We start from the raw sequence: 25808 nt of genomic DNA, 5'->3' as shown, positions 1-25808 counted from the left end.
ATCCCCAGGTCTGTGAATCACCGGGTTTACACACTTCACAGCACTCACCAAATCACATACCCTCCCCAATGTCCATAATCCCACCTCCTGCCATAGCTATAATTTATGGGCCTCACTCATAAAGCTGTCACCCTGCAGCAGAGATGCTAGGTCTCTGCTCAAAATCTGTTGTCCTTTTTCTCTTTGTAAAAAAAAAAAAATTCAAGTTTTACTTAGGTGACAGTGTACTTGGATAAAAGACCACCTTTTCCATTTTCCCTTGCAGTGAAGCAGTGAAGTGTGGCCATGTGACTAAGTTCTGGCTAATGAGATAAATACAAAAATGTCTGAGACCTGCTGGAAGGCTGACCAAAGTGCTGACTTAGCTGGGCGTGGGGGGTACACTTTTATCCTTTCCCTTCCTCCCACACAGAGGGAGTTCTAGGAGCCTCCTTGTATTGTGAAGTGAAACTGAAGATGGAACCCAATGCTTCCCTGGGGACTGTGGAATCCCGTTAGACTATCTACTTCTGGACTTCCTGTACATGAGAGAGAAATAAACTCTTTACGGTTTAAACTACTGTTATTTTACATTTCTCTGTTACAGTGTGTCTGAACCTATTTCTAATTGACTCAGCCTGAAACATATCCAAAGATTACGTAGAAGCCATGTTTGAGTTTATATGTGGTAACTTTGTTACTCATCAGGGAAAGACAACATTGTATGTAGCAAAACCTACATAAAGAGAAGATTTCATTTGTATTAACCTCTATTTTATCTAGACTGGAACCTGACCAATTTGCATTGTTTCAAATCCTTAGCTAATCCAAGCATTCAGCAAAGCATAAGAATGCTTACCTGATGTATATACTTGAATGTCTCCCAGCCATCTAAAAATGAGTCTGAAACTGAAACTGATCTTGCCCATCCCAGTCATCATTAATTACCACCACCACATGGACTTCTCTATCCCCTGTTTTCCTTTCAGTGAATGTTCAGTGAAATTCATATCCACCCACCTTACTTATCATGATAAGAGCGTGGGGGCCATCTTTCACACCCTCCTCATTTCTTAATATCCAGGCCATTGTCAACTCCCAGAATCTCCCTCTACAATATATTTTGATCTATTTCTGTCTCCACTGTTACTTAGAGGTTAAAACTTTCCCATTTCTTGCTCAGACCACTCCAAAAGCCATCCTTCTGGACTCCCATTCTCCACCCAGCAGCTAGAGAGAAAACACAAACCAAATCACATCCCCATCATGCTGAAACCTCTTTAAAGGCTCCGAATAGCAGTACAGTACAACCTCAAATCATAAATATGGCCTATGAGGCTCCGTGCAATTGGGCCCCTTCCTCCCCTCCACCACCTGTGTTGTCTTGAGCCAGTTTTTCTCACTGACCATGCTTTAGCCGCCTGACCTCTTTTGTCTCTTGAATGTACCAGTCTCTTTCCCATGCCAGAGGTTTCCACAGGCTGGTTCCATGCCTGGACTACTTTGCTCTCAAAGCCCTCTACTTAATGGTGAATTCCTACTGATTCTTCGGGTCACTGATTAAATGACACTTCTGTTAAATCTTCCTGACCCCACTCTTCATTTTTATCAGGCCCTCGATTATAATCTCTCACATGCTCTAACTGTATGGAACTTTCATTTTAAATTAGATATATATTTGTGGGGGGGGGGGTTGGGGGGTAGTTAACGTGTCATTTTTCCCTCCAGAGAACAAAAGCACAGTGAGGACAGACACTGTTTTGTGTACTGCTGTATCACCAGCACCTAACACATAGTACATAATATGTATAGAAACTTAACAAATATTTGTGGGAAGAATGAATGAATTAATGAACAAAAATAAGACCCAGAAACCCATTAGTATCTGCTTTTGTGATCACTTTCTTTGAATTCTGTCTTATGTGGTTTTAGAATAGATTCTGCTGCCTGCCCCCCCCCCCCATTTCCCCCATATTGATAGAATGTAATCTTCATCTCCTCTTCCTCCTCTGTCTTTTCAGCCTATCCTCCAAATTTTCTCCTCCTTCTATTGATCATCAGTATCATGACTTTCAGCAGGTACTTTACAAAAACAATTTTATTAAATCTTTTCAACCAACTTGCAGTTACTAAGTCATCCTCTCCATGCCATGGATGGCAAGCCTGAGATTTAGAGAAAATTTACCTTTGCCAAACTGGTACAATTGTTATGTAGTAAAGGTGACTAGGAGCTCCTAAATTTCTCTTTCCACTGTACCATAAGGTTTCCCTTGACTTTCCCTACTCATTCTTTCTAGTTACTGATCATCTCTACTAGGCACTGCACAAGATGTAATTGAATAAAGCTAAACTAATTAGGCCTTCCACTCCTGGTGATCACAGTAGACCTGTTGAGTGTTGAATTAAGATTCATATTCACCCGCTCTTTAACACTGTTTTGGGGTGTGCGCGTGTAAAGACAGAGGTAGCATTGTTTTGGTGATGTTGTAAAATTGTTTTAAACAACTCATTTTCCTCCAAATATCTAAATATCTAAAGAAGAAGTGGCCACACTGAATGAACCAGAATTTTTGTGGCTGGGAGTAGAAACTAATAAGGAGAGAGTGGAATTTTTGGAATAGCCCCCACCCCCTTTTTTAACTTTGTAATTCAGGTATTCCACCCATTAAAATGTACAATTTAATGATTTTCAGTATAGTTACAGAGTTGTGCAATCATTACCAAAATCTAAGTTTCTTTTCATCATCCCCAAAGAAAACACTCTACCCCCACACCACCATCCAGACTCTGGCAATAAGTCATCCACTTTCTGACTCTACAGATTTCCTTGTTCTGGACGTTTCAAATGAATTGAATAATATATATGGTCTTTTATGACTGGTTTCTTTCACGTACATGTTTTCCAGGTTCACTGTGATATAGCATGCATCAGTAAATTTTTTCTAATATTCCATTAGTAGATTAATATTCTGCTGTATGGATACACACATTTTCTTTATCCCTCCATTCATCAGTTGTTGGATTTTAGGGTTGATTCCATTTTTTGGCTTTTAAGAACAATGCTACTGGAAAGAGCATTTGTACATACATAGGATTTCATTTCTCTTGGGTATATACCCAATGAGTGGAGTTGCTGGCTCACGGGTTATTTTTATGTTTAGTACATTGATGAGTATCTGCACCTGCTGTGTATGAGGATACAGTTAGGGTTTTGTCTAGAGGATTGAGTCAGTTTCTGTTTTGCCAGGTCCTGCTTATTTACATCCCTTTTATTCTTGTATCTTTCCCCCCCTTTATTTGCCTCTTCTCTCCTCTTTGTAGAATCCAGCCCCCTGCTGATTTTAGGAGGAACTGAAGCTTTCAATGCCTAAAAGTTATTTGTAAAACATTTTGAACTCTCTGGAGGATGGACGTTAAAGCAATAATGTTTATCTGTTTTTCTTTGGGTCTGCCGCACGCGGTGCTATTTTGTAACAAAAGAGCTCATTGAGTAGGAGGCTTATTTAACTTGTTCCTGAGGGTTACACTCCAACAACATGCTGTCCAAACAGATTCTTAATTACCCAGAGCGCAGCCTGAACGTTTTAAACAAGCAGTTTGAAGTTTCTTGGAGGATATTAACATCTTTAATAAACCTGGATATGTAAACATATGTTGAGAGCTTGTGAAAAATGTATGTAGAGTTCCCGGTGTGTGCCTGGCACATAATAGCTTAATAAATCGCTAGTTGCCACTATAAAAAGAAATCGGTTGTTCGTTATGGCAACTTTTAAGTATAAATCTCAACTACTTAAAATGTCTTTTTTTTTTGGAGACACATTTGAATTGTTTCAGAATACACAGGATACTTTTCCATGAGTGTTGACATAAATTCTCATTTAATCATCACCCCCACCTCGTGAAACCTGGCATTTGTTTTCTAGTGGTTATTTTTAGAACAATAAGGATCATCTCCACCTACCCAAGTAAATTTAATCTGAATACAACAGAGACAACTCTTCAGTGGTTTATCCACCCGCTCCTTCCCTCCAAATCCTTCTGTGTAGATACGCAGAAGAGTGTAATAGGAGCCGCCGGCCCCCAAGCTCTCCCTGCTCGGGTAAAGCTTTCAATTAAAGCGGAGATTTAACATGCATTTTACTTGAGATGAAGAACGGGGATAAAGAAAAGCGAGTCCAGCGTGCGAGAACTTCCACAGCTCCGGGTCGTTCCCAGAATAAATGAGATCAATGAGTCAATCGTCTCCTCTCGCAAGTCAGACATCTGAGCGCGATCTCCCGGCGGAGGGGATTAGAGGCTGCTAGGAAGACGCCCCTTCCCCGTCGAGTTCCCGGCCTCGCGGAGCTGACTTTGAGTCACCCCAAGAAGGGAGCGGGTGAAAGGGGAGGGGCACGCGCCCCGGGGGTGGAGGAGAGCCGCGGGACGAAATTCTAGACTGAGTGAGGCTCGGAAGGAAGAGGAGGGGCAACTGCGCAGGGGGAAGAGGAGAAGAGTGTGCTGGGGAAGGGAAAGGCAGGGAGGGAGGGAGGAAGAAGGAAGGCGGAGGATAAAGAAGGGGGCGAGAGGGGGCGGGGGCGCGGGGCGGGCCGGGGAGGCGCCCGGGGCGGGCCGGCTCGCGCCTCGGGGAGGGTGTGCGGCGCGGGGGCCGGGCTGGGCGGGGCCGCGGGCGCCTGGGGCTCGGCGGGGGCTGCCGGGATTGGGGCGCCGCGGTTCTCGCTTGCCTCGGCGGCCGGGCTCAGCTCCGAGGGACACGTCCGTGCCTCGCTCGCCCGGGGCCGCGCGCCTCTCCGGGACTTCCTGCCCGCGCGTCCCGCACCTGGCCACGGCTCAGCAGCCCGGCTCCGGCCGTAGTGCGCGGCGGGCGGGCGGCGGACCGCGGCAGTCATGGGGCTGCAGCCCCTGGAGTTCAGCGACTGCTACCTGGACAGCCCGTGGTTCAGGGAGAGGATCCGCGCCCATGAAGCGGAGCTCGAGAGGACCAACAAGTTCATAAAAGAGCTCATCAAGGACGGGAAGAACCTCATCGCAGCGACCAAAAGTAAGAGGGGCGTGGGCGCGGGCAGGCTGCGGAGCGGCGAGGCCGGGAGGAGCCTCTGCGGGAGGGAGACGGGCAGTCGCGTGCCCGGGGTCAGCCGGCCGCGGAACAGGAGACTGGGGACTGGGAGGCCCCGGGCTTTATCCTGCCCGGCTCCCCAGGCAGCGGGTGGCCAGTCCCCTTTCCCGCCCCTAGTGCTTTAGCAGCAGCCAGAGGCAGGAGCTGTGCGTGGGAGAGCGCCGCCCGCAGCCGGGTACCCCTCGGTGCCTGCAGTTCCCTGCCTCACCCGCCCGAGGTCAGGTGGGATTGCACCCTAAAGCTCAGTTTCACTCGTTTTGCCTCGTGACCTCTCCAGAGGACTTTCCTGGGGATTCTTTGAAAACCTGCTGCGTGATTTACTCAAAAGTCCCTTCAACTGCACCCTTACCCTATCATTTTCTGATGTTTTCGGATAGTTTCGGCCCGGATCCTCCACTGTGCTAAACCAGAAAGTTCACCTGGCGTTGTGCTGCTTTCCGCACATTCTTTCCCTCCTGCGCTGGGGAGGGTTCAAAGATTGGGACTTGAAAGGGCGAGCAGGCAGCCTACCCTTTGGCCGGAGCCAGCGTTGCCTGCAACTAGGGAATAACACCCACGTCGGGCTTGATGCCTTCCTCCCTGGCTCTTTTCTTGCTTTTTGAAAAACTAGGAAGTGGCCACCGAGGAAATAGATCTCAATAGATAACATCTGTATCTGAGGGTAGTCTAGGAGAAGGTCTAAAATTTTTGCTGAAACACCAAATTGGTGATGCTGCTGGATGGGTGTGGGGGGGTGGGGCGGGGAGCCTTAGCTCCAGTGAGGAGCTGGGCGGCCTGAGCACACCTGTGGTCCATAACCCTTTGATGATGCCTCCGAGTGTCCTCTGACAGCAGACGATGGACAGGGCAGTACCCAGCCTCACAAATCTGTGTTGTTAGGGTCTCTACCACTTTTCTAGTTTCTCAGTTCAGTAATTCCCAGCTTTGGGAGTTAGTCTCTTGTACACTTGTTTGCAGACATCACCTCTAGGAAAAATACTCCCTATCACTCTCCCCTCTACCACCATTTTGTATCAAGGAAGATTAAAATATGCTGAATAAAACCGTCTCAAGAACCCAGCACAGTGCCTGGAACAGTAAATATTCATTTAATGAATGAGTTGAAATAAGTTTTAATGGGAAGAATTTAGTGAGCCATCCCTGTAATTCTGGAAGCAAGTCACTGCTCTGGATGATGTCTGGATGATGTTCTGTGACCTTGTTGGTGATGCAAAATGAGGATCGGGAATCACTTTGCTTGGGATATGTGACAAGTGGGCTTATTTGGTTGATGACTGTCCACTGTCTTGGCATTAGGTATGTGTGTTGGGTAGGAGGTAGGGAGGGGTTATAAATATGTAGGCAGGAATGAGAAAGGCAGTTTGTGTGTGTGTGTACATGTGAGGGCCCCTGAGAACAATGAGGGAGAGTTCTCCTTCCTCTGTACTTGGTGTTAACCAGTGTCACTGGCTGGGGGAGTGTACCTTCTCTCTTACTGGCTGTAGCAGCTCCCTCTGGAGTTAGGATGATAAGGAGGGAGCCTTTGGTATGGGGAGAGGCAGATGGCAAAGCGAGTTTGGCCACTGGTAGAAAGCTATTTATGTGACTGCATGTAAGCTCTTCTGCCAACAGGACACATGCCTGGTGTTCCAGCAGCAGCTGGTGCATCTGGGGGGCCAGCTGTCAGCCTTCCTCCCCAGAATGTAGACTTTCTTGAATTTGTCAACTGCTGTTTTACTCCTTTTGATTCTTGTCCTTTACCATAAGAAATATAATTTATAATCATTATTAAGAGAGCAACCCAAGGGGGCACCTGGGTGGCTCAGTGGGTTAAGCCTCTGCCTTCGGCTCTGGTCATGATCCCAGGGTCCTGGTATTGAGCCCTGAGTCTGGCTCTCTGCTCAGCAGGGAGCTTGCTTCCCCCTCTCTCTCTACCTGCCTTTCTGCCTATTTGTGATCTCTGTCTGTCAAATAAGTAAATAAAATCTTAAAAAAAAAAGAGAGAGCAACCCAAAAGTATCTTTTTTCTCATTATATTTGATTAACTTGAAGTCCTTCCCAGAAGACAACAAAAATATAGCTTTAGCTTACATGCTTTAGGCCAGTTAGGAAGACCCTGCATTTGCCCAACTTGTTCCTCAAAGTGTAGTTCTAGTTTATATCAAAGACTATGAGCACCTGACTTAAGTCAGGACACCTGTGTTTAATTCACCTTTCCTGTTGGTTAGGGCCTGGCCACATGACAGCTGAACAGGTCACTTAATTATTTTGTGGTCGGTTTCTCTTGTCCTACTTCTTAGAGGTACTGGTAACGTTATGCAGTGTTTGGAAATTGCAGTGTAGGTCAGTCATTTGCCTAACCAGTTGACCTTTTTATCTAACATCTTCGAGTCAAGAAGTCAAGGAAGGATGTGAGGTGGGGAGAGGAGCTGCGGAAAGAACAGCAATCACCTGGGTCAGACTGATTATATTTTCAGGTGTCTTATATTCCGTTGTGCATAAATGGCATTTGGTGCATTTTCAGAATTGTGAGTTTAAGTGATTTGTTTTTAATTGCCCTGTAAGATGTCTCCTGCATGCACTAAATACTTGTTGGCTTTATGTAGTTTTGATGTCATGATGTTTTGAGTATTCCATAAATATTTAAAGAAATTGGAGGTGGCTCTGTGGGACCTGAAGGCTGACTGCTAAGTTCAGTGATGCAGCAATCAGCAAATATTTAGCATCTATGATTCATTAAATATTGGGATTGAGATACAAAGAGGTAATAAGCCAGAAACCCTTGTCCTTGAGTTTATCATCATGTAGTTGAATTAGCCCAATTTAGGGAACGTGTTTGAACTCCTGTAGCATTATGCTAATTTCTTAAAGAAACAAAGGATACCCAGACACACACATATTAAAAGGTTAAGGGATGCCTGGGTGGCTCAGTCGTTAAGTGACCGACTCTTGGCTTGGGCTCAGGATCCTGGGATTGAGCCCCGTGTTGAGCTCCACTCTCAGCACAGAGTCTGCTGGAGATTCTCTCCTTCTCCTCCCACCTCCTCTCTCCCACCACATGCGCATGCTCTCTCTTTCAAATAAGCAAATATTTTTCTTTCTTTTTTTTTTTTTTTAAGATTTTATTTATTTATTTGACAGAGCAAGAGAGGGAGAGAGAGAGAGCACAAGTAGGGGGAGCGTGAGAGGGAGAAGCAGGCTTCCTCCTGAGCAGGGAGCCGGACTTTGGGCTTGATCCCAGGACCCTGAGATCATGACCTGAGCCACCCAGGCACCCCATAAATAAATGTTAAAAATAAATAAAAGTTTAAAAATATAGTGACAAGGGGCGCCTGGGTGGCTCAGTGGTTTAGGCCTCTGCCTTCAGCTCAGGTCATGATCTCAGGGTCCTGGGATCGAGCCTCACATCAGGCTCTCTGCTCAGCGGGGAGCCTGCTTCCCCCTCTCTCTCTGTCTGCCTTCTGCCTACTTGTGATCTCTGTCTATCAAATAAATAAATAAATAAATAAATAAAAATCTTGAAAAAAAATTAAAAAAAAAAATATAGTGGCGAGCAAGTATTCTAACTTTGCCAGAAACAAGAGTTTGTTGTAGGTTAGAATAAAGAAATGTGACTGGCAATTTGGGCACTTGTTTTAAGGAAGGAATAGAACCTTGTAGAACTTGTCAGATTGAAAACAGCTGAGAAGAAACCGGAACACCACAGTGCTTAAGGACCATGAGGAGACCAGCTAGGAATGAGGTGTAGGGAGAGGTCAGTTTCAGATTATGGAGGGTCATAAAACCGAGGTGAGGAATGTGGACTTTATCCTGTGGAGAATCACTGAGGTTTGTCAGCAGAAGGCTGACATAATGGGAAAGAGTTGATTTTGAGACAGGATTTGACATCTGTGTGTAGGGTGGACATAACAGTGGGGGTAGGCGGGAGCTACAGAGAAGTCTGGGATCACTGATTTATGTGGTACATTTGGAGATCATTCACTCAGTTCAATGGAGTCTTTGTTTAAATTGATTTTTTGGTCTTTTTTCTTTTTCATGCCTTTCCTTTCCTAGAATAACCAGTGTCCTCTTTTAATACAGTCTTTCCTTTTGTAAGCCTTTCATGTGCTGTCTGTATAGTTTCAGATGCTTATGATTCATAGAAATGTTTAGCTTATTTGCCAGGAACAGAAATAGACCATATATGCTTTTCTCACAAATTTTACATTAGGCAGTCTTGAGAGAATTTGTTCTGTTTTCAGAGGGAAAAAATTTTTTTTAAAGCAAATAGTCCTTACAGTTATTAAACACTTATACAGTTATATAAAATGTTCTTTAGTAAGCTTAGATTGTCTAGCTCTCTTGATGTGTGTTAAGCTGGAGAGCCCTTGATAAGTGAGCCTGCTTTTAGCACAGATACGGAGAAGGATGTTAGAGGCGCCCAATCCTAGGATTGGAGTCTTCCAAGTCTTGGTTTTAGTACTTTTTTTAGGCCTTGGTATTTTAATCTTTGCTTTGCTATTTCCTTTAATATTTCCTTGATTTTTGCCTTGCTTTCTTTAGGACAACATAAAAGTTCCTTTTTGCTTTCTTTATGTTAAATGTTTCAGAGAAATTGTTCACACAATAATCCCTTTTAGGGGAAATTTCCCAAGTTGCTATTGAATTGGAATATATAGAAGTTTGGAAGACTTAAAAGAATTTCACTTTGCCAACTTGAGCCTCAGTTTCCTTATTTGTAAAATGGTACTATTGCTGAAAGCCCAGTTTGAGGATTAAATAAAATGGTGTGAAAGTGTTTTGCAGACACACATATGGAGGGGTTGTGTAAACTCTATTGTTTGCCCAGCCAGCATTATTCTTCTCTATCTGAATTTTGTTCAGGTGTCTATACCTTTTCTCAGGAGACACAGGGAAAGGTGATTGCAGGTAATTCCAATTAGTTCAACTCAGTTTTTCAGGCCCAGCTGATCTTTAGAATCACCTGGGTGGCTATGAAAACATGTGGTCAGGGTTAAGAGTCGCAGAACTCTAACTCAGTTATGGTGAACTTATTTTCTGGACTGGTGACTGGTTTAAGAATGAGGCTGTTTCTCAGTTCTGGCCAGTGAGACATGATAGGAAGGCTCCTGGAGACTTTGGAAAAGATTTCCTTTTTTGTGAGGAGACTCATAAAAACGGCTTTTTGGGTGCTTGGGTGGCAGTGTTGGTTGAGCGTCTGACTCTTGGTTTTGGCGCAGGTCATGATCTCAGGGCTGTGGGACCAAGCCCAGTGTCAGGCTCTGTGCTTAGCTGGGAGTCTGCTTGAGATTCTCCCTCTCCCACTCGTGTTCTCTCTCTTTCTCTCAAATCTATAAATCTTAAGGGAAAAAAAAAAAAAAAAGCCAAGGGGCTCCTGGGTGGCTCAGTTGTTAAGTATCTCTGCCTTCATCTTGGGTCATGATCCCAGTGTCCTGGGATCGAGCCCCACAGCAGGCTCCCTGATCAGTGGGAAGCTTGCTTCACCCTCTGCCACTCCTCCTGCTTGTGTTCCCTCTCTCACTGTGTCTCTCTCTGTCAAATAAATAAATAAAATCTTTAAAAAAAAAAAAAAAGCTGAAAAGGTTCTTTACTCTTCTGTGATATCTGGTTGTGTTGCCTGGAGCGCTACCACCATCTTGGGACCGATGAGTGGAGCCAAGGTAAGGACTGTGGATCAAAGAGGTAAGTGTATCTGGGTTTTTGACATCATTGTGGGAGCCACAAATTGTTCTATGTCAAAAGCCCAGCTCTGGATATGTTGTTAAATGACCTAAGCCAGTTTGAATTTTGTTTTTTGCTACTTCACACCCCAGTTTTTTTTTTTTTCATACCCCAGTTTTGATGGAGTGTAATTGAAGGAGTATAATTGTAAATTTCATGCTGATGCTGCTATTGAGTGGAATTTAGGGAGGTAAAGAAATGAAATGTTACTTAAAAAGTTGACAAATTACGAATATAATTTTTCCCTGAATGGTAAAGAATACTCATATGTATTTTTGTCAGAAAGAAATCAACAGTTCAGGGCACCTCCTGGATAAGTCTTCAACTCTCAGTTGGGGTTTTAGTAAGGTCGACCAGTCTCCAGGGTGAATGCAGACTTGCTATAGAAAAACTCTCAGACTGGAGCTAGGATGTGGACCCAGGCTTTAAAGCTTCATATACTTTACTCACTACAGGTAGTCCTTGACTCCATAGAGAATAGTTTTTTTTTTTAAGATTTTATTATTTATTTATTTACTAGAGAGAGAACAAGCAGGGGGAGAAGAAGAAGCAGGGGGGCGGGGAAGAGGGAGAATCAGGCTCCCCACTGAGCGGAGAGCCTGATGCAGGACTTGATCCCAGGACCCTGAGAGCATGACCTGAGTCGAAGACAGACGCTTAACCAATTGAGCCACCCAGGTGCCCTTATAGAATAGTTTCTGTTTAGAGCTCTCCACTGGCCAGCCATGTTCATTTAGTGTTTCATCTGCAGGAAACCCTAACAAGTAATGGACAGTGTTTGTGTCTATTGGAAATTCACAATGAGAAATTCACAATGAGACAAGGGAGTCAGAGTCCTCTCTAAGAGGGCTGTACTGAGGACTTGTTAGGTAATCCTATTCATTCTCTATGAAAGAATCCTCAAAGTCTCCTCAACAAATTCCCAAAGAGGCTGTTAGGAGTTTGTGACTCTAATAGCTATTTATCACCTTATGATTTTGTTTATTTCTTGGGTCATAAGCAAGAATTTTGAAGGATATAAAAACACTGAGTAGTGTGTTAGGTTACCGTAAATTATGCTTTGAGTGATTGCTGACTGTATGCGGCAGTGAGTAGGTACAGTGTGAAAGCTTGTTCAAATCACACAGTTTGTCAGTGGAGGGGCTGGAATGTGAACCCACTTTTGTCTGACTCTGAAAGCCTTAACCACAATCCTTAGCTGGCCCCATAAAGGGGTGTAACTGCGGTCTTGTGTTAAGGGAAGTTATTATGATAAATCTTGGTTATCTGGAATGTGTGTCTATTTCATGATCCAGTGGGGAGACTTGTTATTAGCTCTGCACAAGGACCACGATTGACACAATTTCAGGCCTCCTGGGATGATTATCATGAATAAAAGTGGCTTCTAGTTTGTATAGCAAGTATAGGCATTCAGATATTGGTTGATTTAGAATCAATCACATTCAAATCTTTCCTTAGAACAGTATCATTTCCTTCCCATCGGTCTCTGTCTCTTAGTCTCCACTCCCTCCTCCTTCCTTTGCTTCCCATTCCTTCTCCCACACTTTAGTAGAATACATTTTCATTTTGTTCTTCTATTTTGGCATTAGGCTTTTTTGCTTACCAAAATTATGAGATAGTTTAGAAATATAAGAAAATACAGAGACTCTCATAATAACTACAGTGTGTGTAATTGTGTCCTTCAGCTAACATCTTGTTTCATTAAGATGCAAGTTTTTGTAAACATGTGCAGAAGCATATAGGAATAGCTGTGTTCTTAACTCATTGAAAGCACACTGTATAAATTGTCTTTCAAGTAACATGTTTTTTCATTAAGATACAAGTGGTTGTAAATGTTAGTGGAGAAACATACGGAAATAGCTCTATTCTTAACTCGTTAAAACTATACTCTGTGTGTGTGTGTGTGTGTGTAAAGAATCTCAGAATAAACATTTCTGTATTTACATCTTAGTTTAGAAAAAAAGCTTACTCTCTGCCTCTCCCCAGTAGCAACCTGTCCTTCTTCCTAAACAGTAGCAGCTATCTCAGATCTGGTGTTTATTTTTTCTAGACATTTTAATATATATGTACGAATTCTTAGATAATAGCACGTTTTTAGACCTTATATAATGGTTCTGATACTATATGTGCAACTTCTTTTTTCCCCTCAATTTCATATTTGTGAGATTTACCCGTGTGGATACATGCGTAGCTCTATTTCATTTAGTTCAACCTCTTTTTCCTCCAAACTGTGTTTCAGAAAACTTTGTTAATTGATGTTTTGTAGATGTTATATAAAAGTATAAGATGTTCTATGATGTGTCATATATTCGTGCATTTTTTGATTGCCAGGCAACTTATTAGAGAATTTATGCAGCATGAAAGCCTTATTGTAATTAATTTTATAAATTTTAAAACTCTGGCTTTGACAATAATCTGCAAATAATGTGCCCATGAATTTTGAAGTCCTTGGGTAAAATTTCTTTTTGATAAATTGTCAGCTTAGTCTGGATAATCGGAGCAAACCATTTTAAGTTTCAGTCACTGGTCTGAATCACAAAATTTAAGGCCATTTTACTTCCTTGAAATCAGACCGGATATTGGTATCTGGAGGAAAAAAAAGATTTATATTCGTAAACACAGTGTGCAGTAAGACCTCTGGTAACTGTCAGTCTAGTTAGGTCAGAGGAACGTGATTTTTAGGCAGGGATTGGTTGGTATTTTGCGATAGCCCTCAAAGCAACGGGAACCACAGCCTGCTTTATTTGATTATCATAATATAGGAACATAATTTGTAGACTTGCCAAGGGGATACTTTTGTGATGAGGAAGACTCGACATCCCTTTTTTTTAAACAAACACACACATGCTGAAAAACCCATGACACTTTACATTCTAAGGGCAGGCATCTCTAAGTCCTAAGCTCTACCAGTATCACACCCCTGTTCCTCCTGCTGGAGACCTGCCTCCCTGGTTGAACTAGAATTTCCTCCCTGTGTTTCCTGAGGAAGATGTTAATCCTGTGCCACTTGATATTTCAGTGGTGAGTGTGATTTTTCCTTCCTTGTTGGCTTGTTCACCCATTGGCACTGTCTGCCCTTGGGTATCAAGGTGTGTGTTCTGCCACTGTCTGGGAGCGAGCGAGTCATGGTGAGGTGTGTGGCTGGAGGAAATCCATTTAGCCAGAGTAAGGTCACTTCAGGTCTGAATACAGGATGTTTAATACTCTCTAAAAAGATGAATATGTTTATCTCTAACTGTAAAGTTGGCTCCCCTACTTCTTAGTAGTGTTGACTGGTAGACTTTGGACGAATGAGACTTTGGGCAAATTAAATTACTTAAACCCTCAGTGCCTCACTCCCCCCCCCCCCCTTTAAAGATCTTATTTATTCATCAGAGAGAGAGAGAGAGAGAGAGTAAGAGAGCACAAGCAGGGGGAGAGTGGCAGAAGGAGAAGCAGACTCCCCACTGAGCAGGGAGCCTGATGTGGGGCTTGATCCCAGGGCCCTGGGATCATGACCTGAGTCAAAGGCAGACACTTAACCAGGCATCCCATCTCAGTTTCTGTTTCGTTATTAGTAAAGTGGAGATAGTAGGAACTCTATCTGATGGGGTGGCATTATTTAATCCTAGTATTCCATAGTAAAGGATCTCAGAACTGTGTCTGGTCCCTGTAGGAGCTGTCATCAAAAGAGCACCATTCTGACTTCCTTTGTTTTGTACTTGGAGATAGTTGTGGCTTTACCGGTAGAGATGGTAGAAATAGTCTATGAATACATTTTCCTTTCTCTTTCAGGCTAACAGTATTTTGAAGTATAGGGCTGAATATAGGCCCCATGTTTATGAAATAGAAGAAACCAGCTGTAATAGCATGTTGAAATACAGTGGATTACTAAGCTCTTTGCTTGAAAGTTCTGGGGACAAGCCAAAGAAGTACAAGGGAGTGGAGTGTTGTTGACATGTCATTACTTTTATTGGAGAATCTGGCAGATAGGACTTCTGTCACTGTGACAGATAGTTTTGTTTTTCTTTTGTGAAATGCAGGTCAAAGGCAGCATAGCAAAAATATTGAAGAGCATGGTCTTTGATGTCAGATTTACTACATGATCTTGGGCAACTTGTTTAACTCCTTTATGCCTTGATTTTCTCTTCTGTGGAATGTGGGTAGTGTTTTATCTCCCTAAAAGTTGCTAGAATTAGATTAGTTAATTATTTCCAAAGCACTTAGAAAACTGATTCATAATGACCCCTGAGCATAGGAAAAAAAAATTAAATTTCCTAAGCATAGGAAAAAAAAATTAAAAATCTATTCACCGTCATCACTATAATAACCTCATTTATGACAGAGGGGACAAAGTATCATCCGAAGTCATTAAACCCCACTATTGTGGGCAAGTTGCTAGAGGTTTAGCAGTGAATAAAGACCTTGTGTATCTGTTCAGAAGTCAGAGTTCTGGTGGGGAAGATGCAAGATTAATTAAGTCTTGTCACTCTGTTGAGTAAGATTGGGATGCTATGTCCCTAGTTAGGACTATTTAGGGAGTCAAGACTTCAAGAGAGTAGCAACTTCTAAGCTGAGGCCTCAGGGAGGCTAGGAGCTTTCCATGCTGAGGAGAGGGAAGAAGGGTTCTTTAAGCATAGTCAAATGCATGCACGAGGACTGGAGGCCAGAGAGATCGTGTGCTACATGGTTGGTGGAGCAGCACCCCCGGTGGGCTGGGAGTGGGGCAGGAGCACAGTGAGAACAATGGGGCTGCAGAGTGGACAGGTGCAGGGTTGGGAAGGGCCTGCTGAAGATGTTAAGGAGGTCTTCACACTTCATTTGAAGCACAGGAGGAAGTGATGGAAACATTTCCAGTAGGGGATTGGCAATATCAGAATTGCGTTTGAGAAGTTTGTCCGACAGGCAGTGGTTGTGAGAGTGAATTTGAGGAAAGACGACCTGGAGGATGGGAGGTTGCTCCTCTAGGGCAGAGACTTTGGTAGCAAAAGAGGCAGACTCTCGAGGAGGAGAATACAGAGGCTGCAGGCTGTGGTGGGTGATTGGGTGCGGGGGTTGACGAAGGAGGCACCCAGGGTGATTCCTCTGTTCCTGCCCTGGGCAGTTGGGTGCTATTCACTGAGGTAGTCCAGCTAGAGGAACAGGTTTTGTGGGAGAGAGGAGACATTTTTGGATTGGTTATGTTGAGACTGAGATGCTTCTCATCTATCCAGTAGACACATTCAGTAGTTTGCTTCTTTTATAAGTATGTATTTCAGGAACAGGGCCTAAAGCTGAAGGTAAAGATTCTGGAGACACAGTGTATAGATAGGAAAGGACACCGTGTAACAGTAGCAAATCTGCCCGGAGAAGGAACGTAAAGTGAGAAGGCAGGGAGGCTGGGCAAATCCTGGGGAATATGACTCTTTTTTTTTAAATTTAATTTTTTAAAATATTTTATTGATTTGAGAGAGTAAATGAGAGAGAGAGAGAGAGAGAGAGAGAGAGAGAGAAAGAGCAAAGGAGAGAGATCACAAGCGGGAGTTGGGTGGTGGTGGGGAAGAGGGAGAGGGAGAAGACTCCCTTGCTAAGCAGAGAGCTGGACGTGGGGCTAGATCCAGAATTCCAGGACCTGAGCGGAAGGCCGACGCTTAACCAACTAAGCCCCGCCAGGCACCCCAGGAATACAACTTTTAAAGGGTGGGTAGAAGAAGAGCTTGAGAAGGAGATTTGAGAGCAGTAGCAATATGGGGTAGGGGAAGGGAGGAGATGGAAAATCTGGCGAGGGTTGCACATGTCACGCAGAAGGTAGGAGGGAGGCGAAAAGGTCATTTTACAAGGAGAACCAGTACCAGCAGTACAGGTGACCATTGCATTAAGGCAGTGTCATTGGTCAAACAAAAAGACTCTCAGCCATTGAGAGCAGACTGATGGTTACCAGAGGGGAGGTGGGTAGGAGGATGGGGGACATAGGTGACAGAGATTAAGAATACATTTGTCCTGAAGAACACTGAGTAATGTGTGGAAGTGTTGAATCACTATATTGTACACCTGAAACTAATATGACCCTGTATGTTATCCTGGGGAAACAAAAAAGGACAGTGACATTGGTAGTAACTGGGAGATTAGTTTATGTCACAGCAGAGGTGAGACTCTGACATAGAGGGTTGAGAGGAAGGGTGTAAGGGAAATAAGGAGCCCGTAGTATGGATAGCTCTCCCAAACTCTTGGTTAATGAGTGAGATTTGAACATGCGGAGGGTGATATCCAGCAGAGAGGAGAGACTGAAGATTCAGGGAGTATTCCAGACTACAACGTACTTCTGCCTATGGAAAATGGGATTCAGAGCCCAGGTGAAGGCAGGACCACACCCTTCATCTACTTCAATACCGGAAGGCGTGGAAAAGATGGATGCAGGCTCACATAAATTTATTGATTTGTTGAAGACTTAGAAGAAATTATTACCAGTAGATTTATTTTCTCTGTGAGGTGGAGGACAAGATAGTTTCTGGTAGTTAATTGTGGTTTAATTTCTCCTCCACCACATTCTTTTTCTGGTTAATAAGTAATACATGACTTATAAGACTTTCATTTCATAGTCTATTTGAAATGGGGGTGGGTGGGTGGAATCTAGACATTAAACTGAGACAAGGTAATGGTAGGTGTATGGGGAGAAAAGGTAGGGATAAGACATCTGGATAAACATCATTGACATTAACAAATGCCTCAATTCCAGACTTTTTATTTTGATGGCACTTAAAGTTGAATACTTTATTCAGTCTTTAAACTCTGTGTGTGTGTGTGTGTGTGTGTGTGTGTGTGTGTTTCACATATTAAATAAAAACACCTTTTTTTTTCACGGAGTGACACTGCTGATTTTTCCGTTTTATCTCTGTGGAATCATGCTGGTTCTCTTTAAATGCCTACAGAGAAGACAATGCGTCTGGCATCGTCTAGGAAGAGACTCTAGGATTTCAGATTTTTGCCTTTTTGTCCAAGAAAGGAGGAGGAATAGAACCTGTAAGAGTTTAAAATGTAATTATCAGCAATCTAAAAAGATCTTTTTGTCCTCTTTTCTAGCTATCTGCTTAGGTTCTAACAAGTTTAGGAATGATTCTGGAAGAAATAGACTTTTCAGATGCAGTGGTGTGCAGATGGCACCCCTCTTTCTTTAGGCCTGGTTGCACTGAGTGTAGACACACTCTGCCCCTGGAGATGAGGTATGGAAGCTCTCAGGCTCTTCAAAGGGAGGGACTCTAGGACCTTAGTAGAGAAGTTCATTGCTTGTGTCCCTGGAACTAGAGTTCACGGTCTCTTTTTGTGGAAAGTGTAGGATAGGGTTCAGAATTAATCTGAATTCTTTTTCTTTTCTTCTTCTTCTTCTTCTTCTTCCTCTTCTTCTTCTTCTTCTTTTCAAACATTTATCAGAGAGAGCTTGAACACGAGTGGGGAAGGGGCAGAGGGTGAGAGGGAGGGGGAGGGGGAGGGAGAAACAGACTCCTTGCTGAGCAGGGTGCCCAATACAGGGCTCATTCCTAGGACCCTGAGATCATGACCTGAGCTGAAGTCAGATACTTAACTGACTGAACCAACCAGGCACCCCATGAGCCCTTTTTATTTCTTTCTTTATTTAAAAAAATTTTTAAAAAAGATTTTATTTATTTATTTGACAGACAGGGATCACAGGTAGGCAGACAGAGAAAGGGAAGCAGGCTCCCTGTTGAGCAGATAACCCAATGCAGGGCTTGATCCCAGAACCCTGGGACCATTATCTGAGCTGAAAGCAGAGGCTTTAACCCACGGAGCCAGCCAGGAGCCCCGGAGCCCTTTTTCTTTCTTGACAGCATACATTTTTGACATAAAACAGGCTGTATATCCTCTTTCATTTCTTTCAGTTGCAAGTGAGAGAAATCCAATTAAAATCCTTGAAGCAAAAAAGAGATTTCTGGGCTCACATAAGTGAAGTCTGAGGAGTGGGGCTTGCTTTGGGTACACCTGAGTCCAGGGGTTCCAACAGTGTCATCAGGTCACTCTTCATATCTCGGGCATTTCCCTCCGTTGGCTTGACCCTCAAATGGGCACTCTTTGCATGGTGGTAATAGCTTAAGGCTATCTTTCTTACTGCTCTGCGAATTTTAGAGAACAGTGACTCCTTTTCCTTAGAGGACTTGTTCTCAAATGGATGAATTTGACACCCCTGGATACATGTTTGGTTGTCCTGATTAGGAGGTGCTACTAGCATCTGGAAGTAGAGGCCAGTGACGGAGTGCTGGTGAGTGTCCCACAATGCGCTGGACAGCCCGCAGGATCGAAGAATGGCCCAGCTCTAAGTTAATTGTGCTGTGGCTGAAAAACTGACCATATAGTCTAACAAAACACTTTTGAGAATAAAATGATGCCAGAGCAACAGGGATAAACTGGGATTGTCCCAGGGAAAACCTGGACCTGTGGTTGCCTTCCCTAAAGGCCCTTTCAGTCCTGGGTCACTTGCCCAGCCTGGACCCGCTACTGAGGACAGATGGTATACTTGGGCCAGCTGAGTTCTGTGCCCCCACTGGGGTGAAGAAGCAGGCAGCAAGTAATTGCTTTACCAGAATGCTAAGGCTCATAGCAAAGGGATTTGTAGAATGCTGGAAAAGGAGCAGACAGCTAATATGTAAGAGAACTTACATTTTTGAAGGTGACTTTTAGGGGACACCTGTGTGGCTCAGTGGGTTAAAGCCTTTGCCTTCGGCTCAGGTCATGATCCCAGGGTCCTGGGATCCAGCCCGCATCAGGCTCTCTGCTCAGCGGGGAGCCTGCTTCTTCCTCTCTCTCTGCCTGCCTCTCTGCCTACTTGTGATTGCTCTGTCAAAAAAAAGAAAGTGACTTCTAGACTTATTTTGATCTGGGCCTAGGGGTTTCATGGGGCAAAAGAGGGCCGTGAGAAGATAGTCAGAATAAGTTTGCCCTTGGGTACCTGGGTGGCTCAGATGGTTAGGCATCTGCCTCTTGGTTTCTGCTCAGGTCATGATCTCAGGGTCATAGGATCGAGCCCTGCTTTGGGCTCTGTGCTCAACAGAGTTGGGATTCTTTCCCTCTCCCTCTGCCCCTCCCCCTGCTTTCTTTTTCTCTCTCAAGTAAATTAAAAAAAAAAAATAATAAGTTTTGGGCACCTGGTTAGCTTAGTCAGTAAGTGCCTGCCTTTGGTTGAAGTTGCCATCTCAGAGTCCTGGGATTGAGCCCAGCATTGGGTTCCCTGCTCAGTGGGGAGCCCGTTTTTCCCTCTTCTGCCTGCTGCTGTTCCCCCTGCTTGTACAAGCTCTCTTTCTCAAATAAGTAAATAAAATCTTAAAAAAAAAAAAAAAAAAGGAAATATATGATAAGAAAAAAAAAAAAAGAGTAAGGTTGCCTTCTGTTTTTCCCATTGCTTGGTTGATTCCTTTAAACCAAAATTGAAAAGGGCAGGAGAGATGAGAGAATAGAAATCAAGTGCGACTTGCCTGGATACAAGGTTAAGGTGGTTGATACAGTGAGGCAGTTAGTGTCTGTGCCCTCCTGTAATTTACCTCTAAAATACGGAGTGACTGTGACACTTTTTTTTTGATCACTGTGAAAAAAGCTTAGACTAACATAGCTAATATTTATAACATTTTAATTTGTGATAGCCCAGGAAAATATTTCAAAAATTAAATAGTGATTTTCTGGCTTAATTGAAATTTCTTGCATGGTATAGTGCTTCCGTTTTGGAGAAATAAAGTATTGCTAAGAAGAACTGATGTTGTGAGTATAATTCATCTCACACAGTAGATTGAGCAATTTTACATTCTTTTTTCCTTTTAAGGAAAGAAAACTTTTCTTGAACAGAAATGAGAGCAGGTGTTTTTTCTTTCTTTTTGTATGTATTCCAACCTTAAGTTTAAGTTTGAAATCAATTGAGATAATCCTGTAAGCCCCTGGAAAACTTGTCCCAATAAGTTTATTTTCTTCTGAATTGTCTGATAGTCCCTGGAATATTTCCCTTGTCTCCATTTTATTGTGCATGCTGGATAGTTTTTAAAGCAAATATTTAGGTGTGCCTGGGTGCTCAGTGGGTTAAAGCCTCTGCCTTGGGCTCAGGTCATGATCCCAGGGTTCTGGGATCGAGCCCCACATTGGGCTCTCTGCTCAGTGGGGAGCCTGTCCCCCCCCACCTCCTGCCTGCCTCTCTGCCTACTTGTGATCTCTGTCAAATAAATAAAATCTTAAAAAAAAATAAAGATTTGAAAGTAGGTAAGTGACCTACTTGGACTATTTTCATTGCTAGTTTAGGGGAATTGTGATGGTTAAATTGCACATTTATGATGTAAACTCTGGAATCTTTGAGAATTGACTGCTGTGTCTTAATTGTTACTGTCTAAAGGGCTTATATGGCAATGCAAAATTGTTGATGAGCAGTCATACATCCAGAAACCGGATGTATCACTTAACCACAGTTAACAGTTTTTGTTGGCTTTAAGGCGGTGCACTGCCTTTTGGCCCTGTCTATGGGTGTCTGCAGTACTGATTTATCTTGACAATCATGGAACAAACGGGTTTAAAAAGTGCTTCTTTGTCCAGAGAACAAAGAGGCAACTTTGTAAAGACCTTTAAGTTTTGGGACTTTGAAGTTTTCATTTCAAAAGCTTTAAAGCTGAGTGTGGTTTTGAGTAATGTACTTCCTCAGTTTAATGTATGCTGTGAGAACAAAATAGAAAGGAACAGGGAGAGAGTGGGTTCCCTGATGGAAGCTAGTGCACCGGTGAGGATTTGACCTGTGGAAGGTGATGGAGGGCACCTTAGAGTGAGGCGTGCCAGACTGTGATGTGTTTATTGAATGTGTACCCAAACTCAGAATTTACATTAGGAAGGAAAGTTGGAATGGAATTAATATATAATCAGCTCTGTGGGTTCCATTATGTGTGTGTATATAATCTAATCATAATTCAGATGTCACCAAACTGTGTTTATTATTTAAGAGGAATCAGTGATAATTCCTTTAAAAGGAATAGTCCTCTCCCAGCCTATTTTTGGGATGTATATGTGAGTATCCATTTTTATTTGTTAGATTTGTTTAAATGAAGTTGCACGTAAGATATCTTCAACTTAAAACAGCAGTGAGTAGGTTACTTTTGTTTTAAGTTGGAGATACTAGATTTTGCTTTAATTTGCTTCATAATTATCAGTTGAGCTGTCAGAAAATAATAACTGTGATGTCCAGGGCGCCTGGGTGGCTCGGTGGGTTGGGCCGCTGCCTTTGGCTCAGGTCATGATCTCGGGGTCCTGGGATCGAGTCCCGCATCGGGCTCTCTGCTCGGCAGGGAGTCTGCTTCCTCCTCTCTCTCTCTCTGCCTGCCTCTCTGCCTACTTGTGATCTCTCTCTGTCAAATAAATAAATAAAATCTTAAAAAAAAAAAAATAACTGAGATGTCCTAAAACATAGCAGCTTACTAAGAGTAAGGATAATACTGGTGGTTCTGGTAGTAGCAGATAGTATGTTTTTATTTATTGTTCATTTTTAGCACTTATAAGTATGTAAGCCTCTCACATGAATTAACATTTACTTCTCTTAGTCTCATTTGGTGCGCTCATTCTTAGTGCGAATACCATTTTGCAACTTAGGAGCCTGGGTTTAGATAGGTTGAGTTACTTGCCCAACAGCACTTACTCAGAAAGCTGTGTGGCCCCTGCCACTTACACACTGTCTCTGAAGCCTGTAGTTTTCACAACATGCGTTATTGCCATTGACATAGTATTTCACAAGACTTATTTACAGTGTTATCTTGTGTAAAGACACAGGGTGGTGCGGTTATGTCTGCAAAGCACACTTCAGGAAATTTAAAAAATTTCTGTGAAGGTGATAGAAACTTCAAGTTATTAAAAGTCATGGGAAAGGAGGTCATTTTCAGATGTTCTGGAATAGTGGCCATACAGTTCTGCTTGTATTAGAAGAAGTGAAAAACCTTAATGTTGTTGGCCTTTTAACCAAAGCAGAATTTTAAAAGTAATGTTATGGTTAATGATCCTAAGGGTGTGTGGGTTTGATATGTTCTGACAGCCTGATACTGTTGCCATTTTCAGCTTCCCTGGCTTATCATGATAGGCCTGTAGGAGTTCTTCCCTTAAAGAGAAAGAAATACTTTGTTTTGTGAAAAGGATGCTTTATGCCAATTTGAACCTTTGCTTACTTTTATTGCTATTTAATGCCCCAAATTGTATTGGCATCTTATTTCCTTCACAAGCAATGACCGTTTCTTTTCTTTCTGGGTGCAGTTTCATTCTTTTTGGTGATGTATTTTGAATGCATTTACACTGAAGTAGATTTTTTTCTAGTTCATCCAGAAAGAACTTGCTACCCAGAAGTTTAAGAATTTTGTGTAGAGTCATAGACAGTATTAAGAAGACATTGTAGTTAGTTTAAAACTATTTTGGGGCTTTTTAATAAATCTTGAGTATAACGAATTTCAGTTTCCATATAAAAAGCTAGAATTAAAGTCTGGTCTTCTAACCATGTGCCACAGAACTGGAAGGAATGCCAAACCCTTCCAGGTGGCCCCTTTAGCTATCTGCTTTGTCTTCTCTGTTGGTTTCTTGAAGTTCATTTATAGTGTTGAATTTACATGGTAGTAATTTTTTTTTAAAGGCTTTTTATTTATTTATTTGACAGAGAGAGTGAGTGATCGCAAGTAGGCAGAGAGGCAGGCAGAGAGAAAGGTGGGGGAAGCAGGCTCCCTGCTGAGCAGAGAGCCCAATGTGGGGCTTGAACCACGGAGCCACCCAGGAGCCCTACATGGTAGTAATTTTATTTTTTTTAAAAGATTTTATTTATTTATTTGACAGACAGAGATCACAAGTAGGCAGAGAGGCAGGCAGAGAGAGAGGAAGGGAAGTAGGCTCCCCGCTGAGCAGAGAGCCCGAGGTGGGGGCTCGATCCCAGGATCCTGGGACCACGACCCCAGCCGAAGGCAGAGGCCTCAACCCACTGAGCTACCCAGGCGCCCCATGGTAGTAATTTAAAAAATTTATTTGCAGTATTTATGGACAAGTAAATTTGGAAGTCATATTTAAAGGGTGATTTTTTTCTGCTTTTGAGACTATTTTCATGATGCTCATGTCATATTCATATATGTGGAAAATTTAGATGTGGATGAGAGTGAGCAAATTTTGAGACTTAGCAATTTAATTTACACGTGTGAAAGCCCTTCTTCCTGATGCTTCATTTAAAAATTAAAGTAGAGAAATTAGTGGATTGAATAAAGATGATGTGACATTGTTTGTGATGGGGGTTTCCATTTGTCTTCTACTGTTGGTCTTAATAAAGACTGAACATTTCTGAAAGCTTTGCCTCTCACCCTGCTCACATTCGAGATTCCAGTAAACTCTAGATCCTTTGAAGGTTCTGTCTCCTTGCGGTCCTCTCCTAATGCCTAGCACCACACCTGGTTCTTAGGTCTTGGATTAATACTTGCTTGAGTAAATGCCTTTCTGACTCCTGTGATGTTGGAAGTCCTTGAATTCTGGAGAGGTTAGGTGACACCAGTGAAGACACAGATAATAATGTGAGAATCCAGGCCCTTTAGTTCCTGTCCTGCTCCGGAGCCGCTGATGTGAGGCAGAAGTTTCTTGTGTAACTTTGATCGATTTATGATCCCAGCTCTTCTGCAAATTCCCACTGAGTACTTTGTATCTTATGAAAACAGGAAAATCCTAATGCTCAGGAGGTAAAAGCTGCTGTATTTCTGGTTAGGAAGCTGTTTTGGGGGCACCTGGGTGGTTCCATGGGTTAAGCCTCTTTCTTCCACTCAGGTCATGATCTCAGGGTCCTGGGATCGAGTCCCACATCGGGCTCTCTGTTCAGCAGGGAGCCTGCTTCCCCCTCTCTCTCTACCTGCCTCTCTGCCTACTTGTGATCTCTGTCAAGTAAGTAAATAAAATCCTAAAAAAAAGAAAAAGCAGTTTTGGTTTACAGTTGATAAATGTTTGGAGTGTGAAGTTAGACCTAGGGGGAGTTAGGGCACAGTTGGGCTAGCGTGCCCATTCTTCCGAGCGTCCAAACTGCCTCTGGATGCAGAGAAAGCTCAGCATGGTTATTGTCAGAAGGGTATTTCTTTTGGTTGACTTTCTGTTGTCACTTCTTTCTTTTTTTTTTTTTTTTTTTTTTTTTTTGGTGGGAACGCAAGCTGGTGCAACCACTCTGGAAAACAGCATGGAGCTTCCTCAAAATGTTGAAAATAGATCTACCCTATGACCCAGCAATTGCACTACTGGGTATTTACCATAAAATACAAATGTAGTGATCCGAAGGAGCACGTGCACCCGAATGTTTATAGCAGCAATGTCCACAATAGCCAAACTATGGAAAGAACCTAGATGTCCATCCACAGATGAATGGATAAAGAAGATGTGGTATATATACACAATGGGATACTATGCAGCCATCAAAAGAAATGAAATCTTGACATTTGCGACGATGTGGTTGGAACTAGAGGGTATCATGCTTAGCAAAATAAGTCAAGCAGAGAAAGACAACTATCATATGATCTCTCTGATATGAGGAAGTGGAGATGCACCATGAGGGAGTTAAGGGGGTAGGAGAAGAATCAATGAAACAAGATGGGATTGGGAGGGAGACAAACCATAAGTGACTCTTAATCTCACAAAACAAACTGAGGGTTGCTGGGGGAGGGGGGTTGGGAGAAGGGGGGTGGGGTTATGGACATTGGGGAAGGTATGTGCTATGGTGAGTGCTGTGAAGTGTGTAAACCTGGCGATTCACAGACCTGTACCCCTGGGGATAAAAATAATATGTTTATAAAAAATAAAAAATTAAAAAAAAAACAGGGTTCCTGGAGAAATATTAAAATCCTTTCAAAATGATAGCTTTACAAAATTCCCATGCAGTCCCACAATTCTGTGGTCAATTAGTCTTTGACAAAGCAGGAAGGAATATCCAATGGGAGGGATGCCTGGGTGACTCACTTGGCTAAGCGTTCAACTTTTGATCTCAGTTCAGGTCATGATCTCAGGGTTGTGAGATTGAGCCCTGAATTGGACTTTGTGC

At 42.9% G+C, this 25808-nt stretch overlaps 1 protein-coding gene across 2 annotated transcripts in view; it reads left to right on the top strand.

The window, feature by feature from the left end:
- Positions 1-4640: 4640 nt before the first annotated feature.
- Positions 4641-25808, top strand: part of ARHGAP10 (Rho GTPase activating protein 10) — a 318466-nt gene continuing 297298 nt past the window's right edge. Inside the window, exon 1 of one of the 2 annotated variants that reach the window (XM_059175791.1) lies at positions 4641-5017. In XM_059175791.1, the coding sequence (XP_059031774.1) occupies positions 4864-5017 (154 nt within the window). In that variant the 5' untranslated portion in view covers positions 4641-4863. The remainder of the gene's footprint in view (positions 5018-25808) is intronic. The other variant, XM_059175783.1, reaches the window with a different exon arrangement.

Source organism: Mustela lutreola, chromosome 1, assembly GCF_030435805.1.
Source record: "Mustela lutreola isolate mMusLut2 chromosome 1, mMusLut2.pri, whole genome shotgun sequence".
NCBI classification, from domain to species: domain Eukaryota; kingdom Metazoa; phylum Chordata; class Mammalia; order Carnivora; family Mustelidae; genus Mustela; species Mustela lutreola.
Note: the sequence above shows the minus strand (reverse complement) of the source record. Positions and strands in the feature narration are given on the sequence as shown.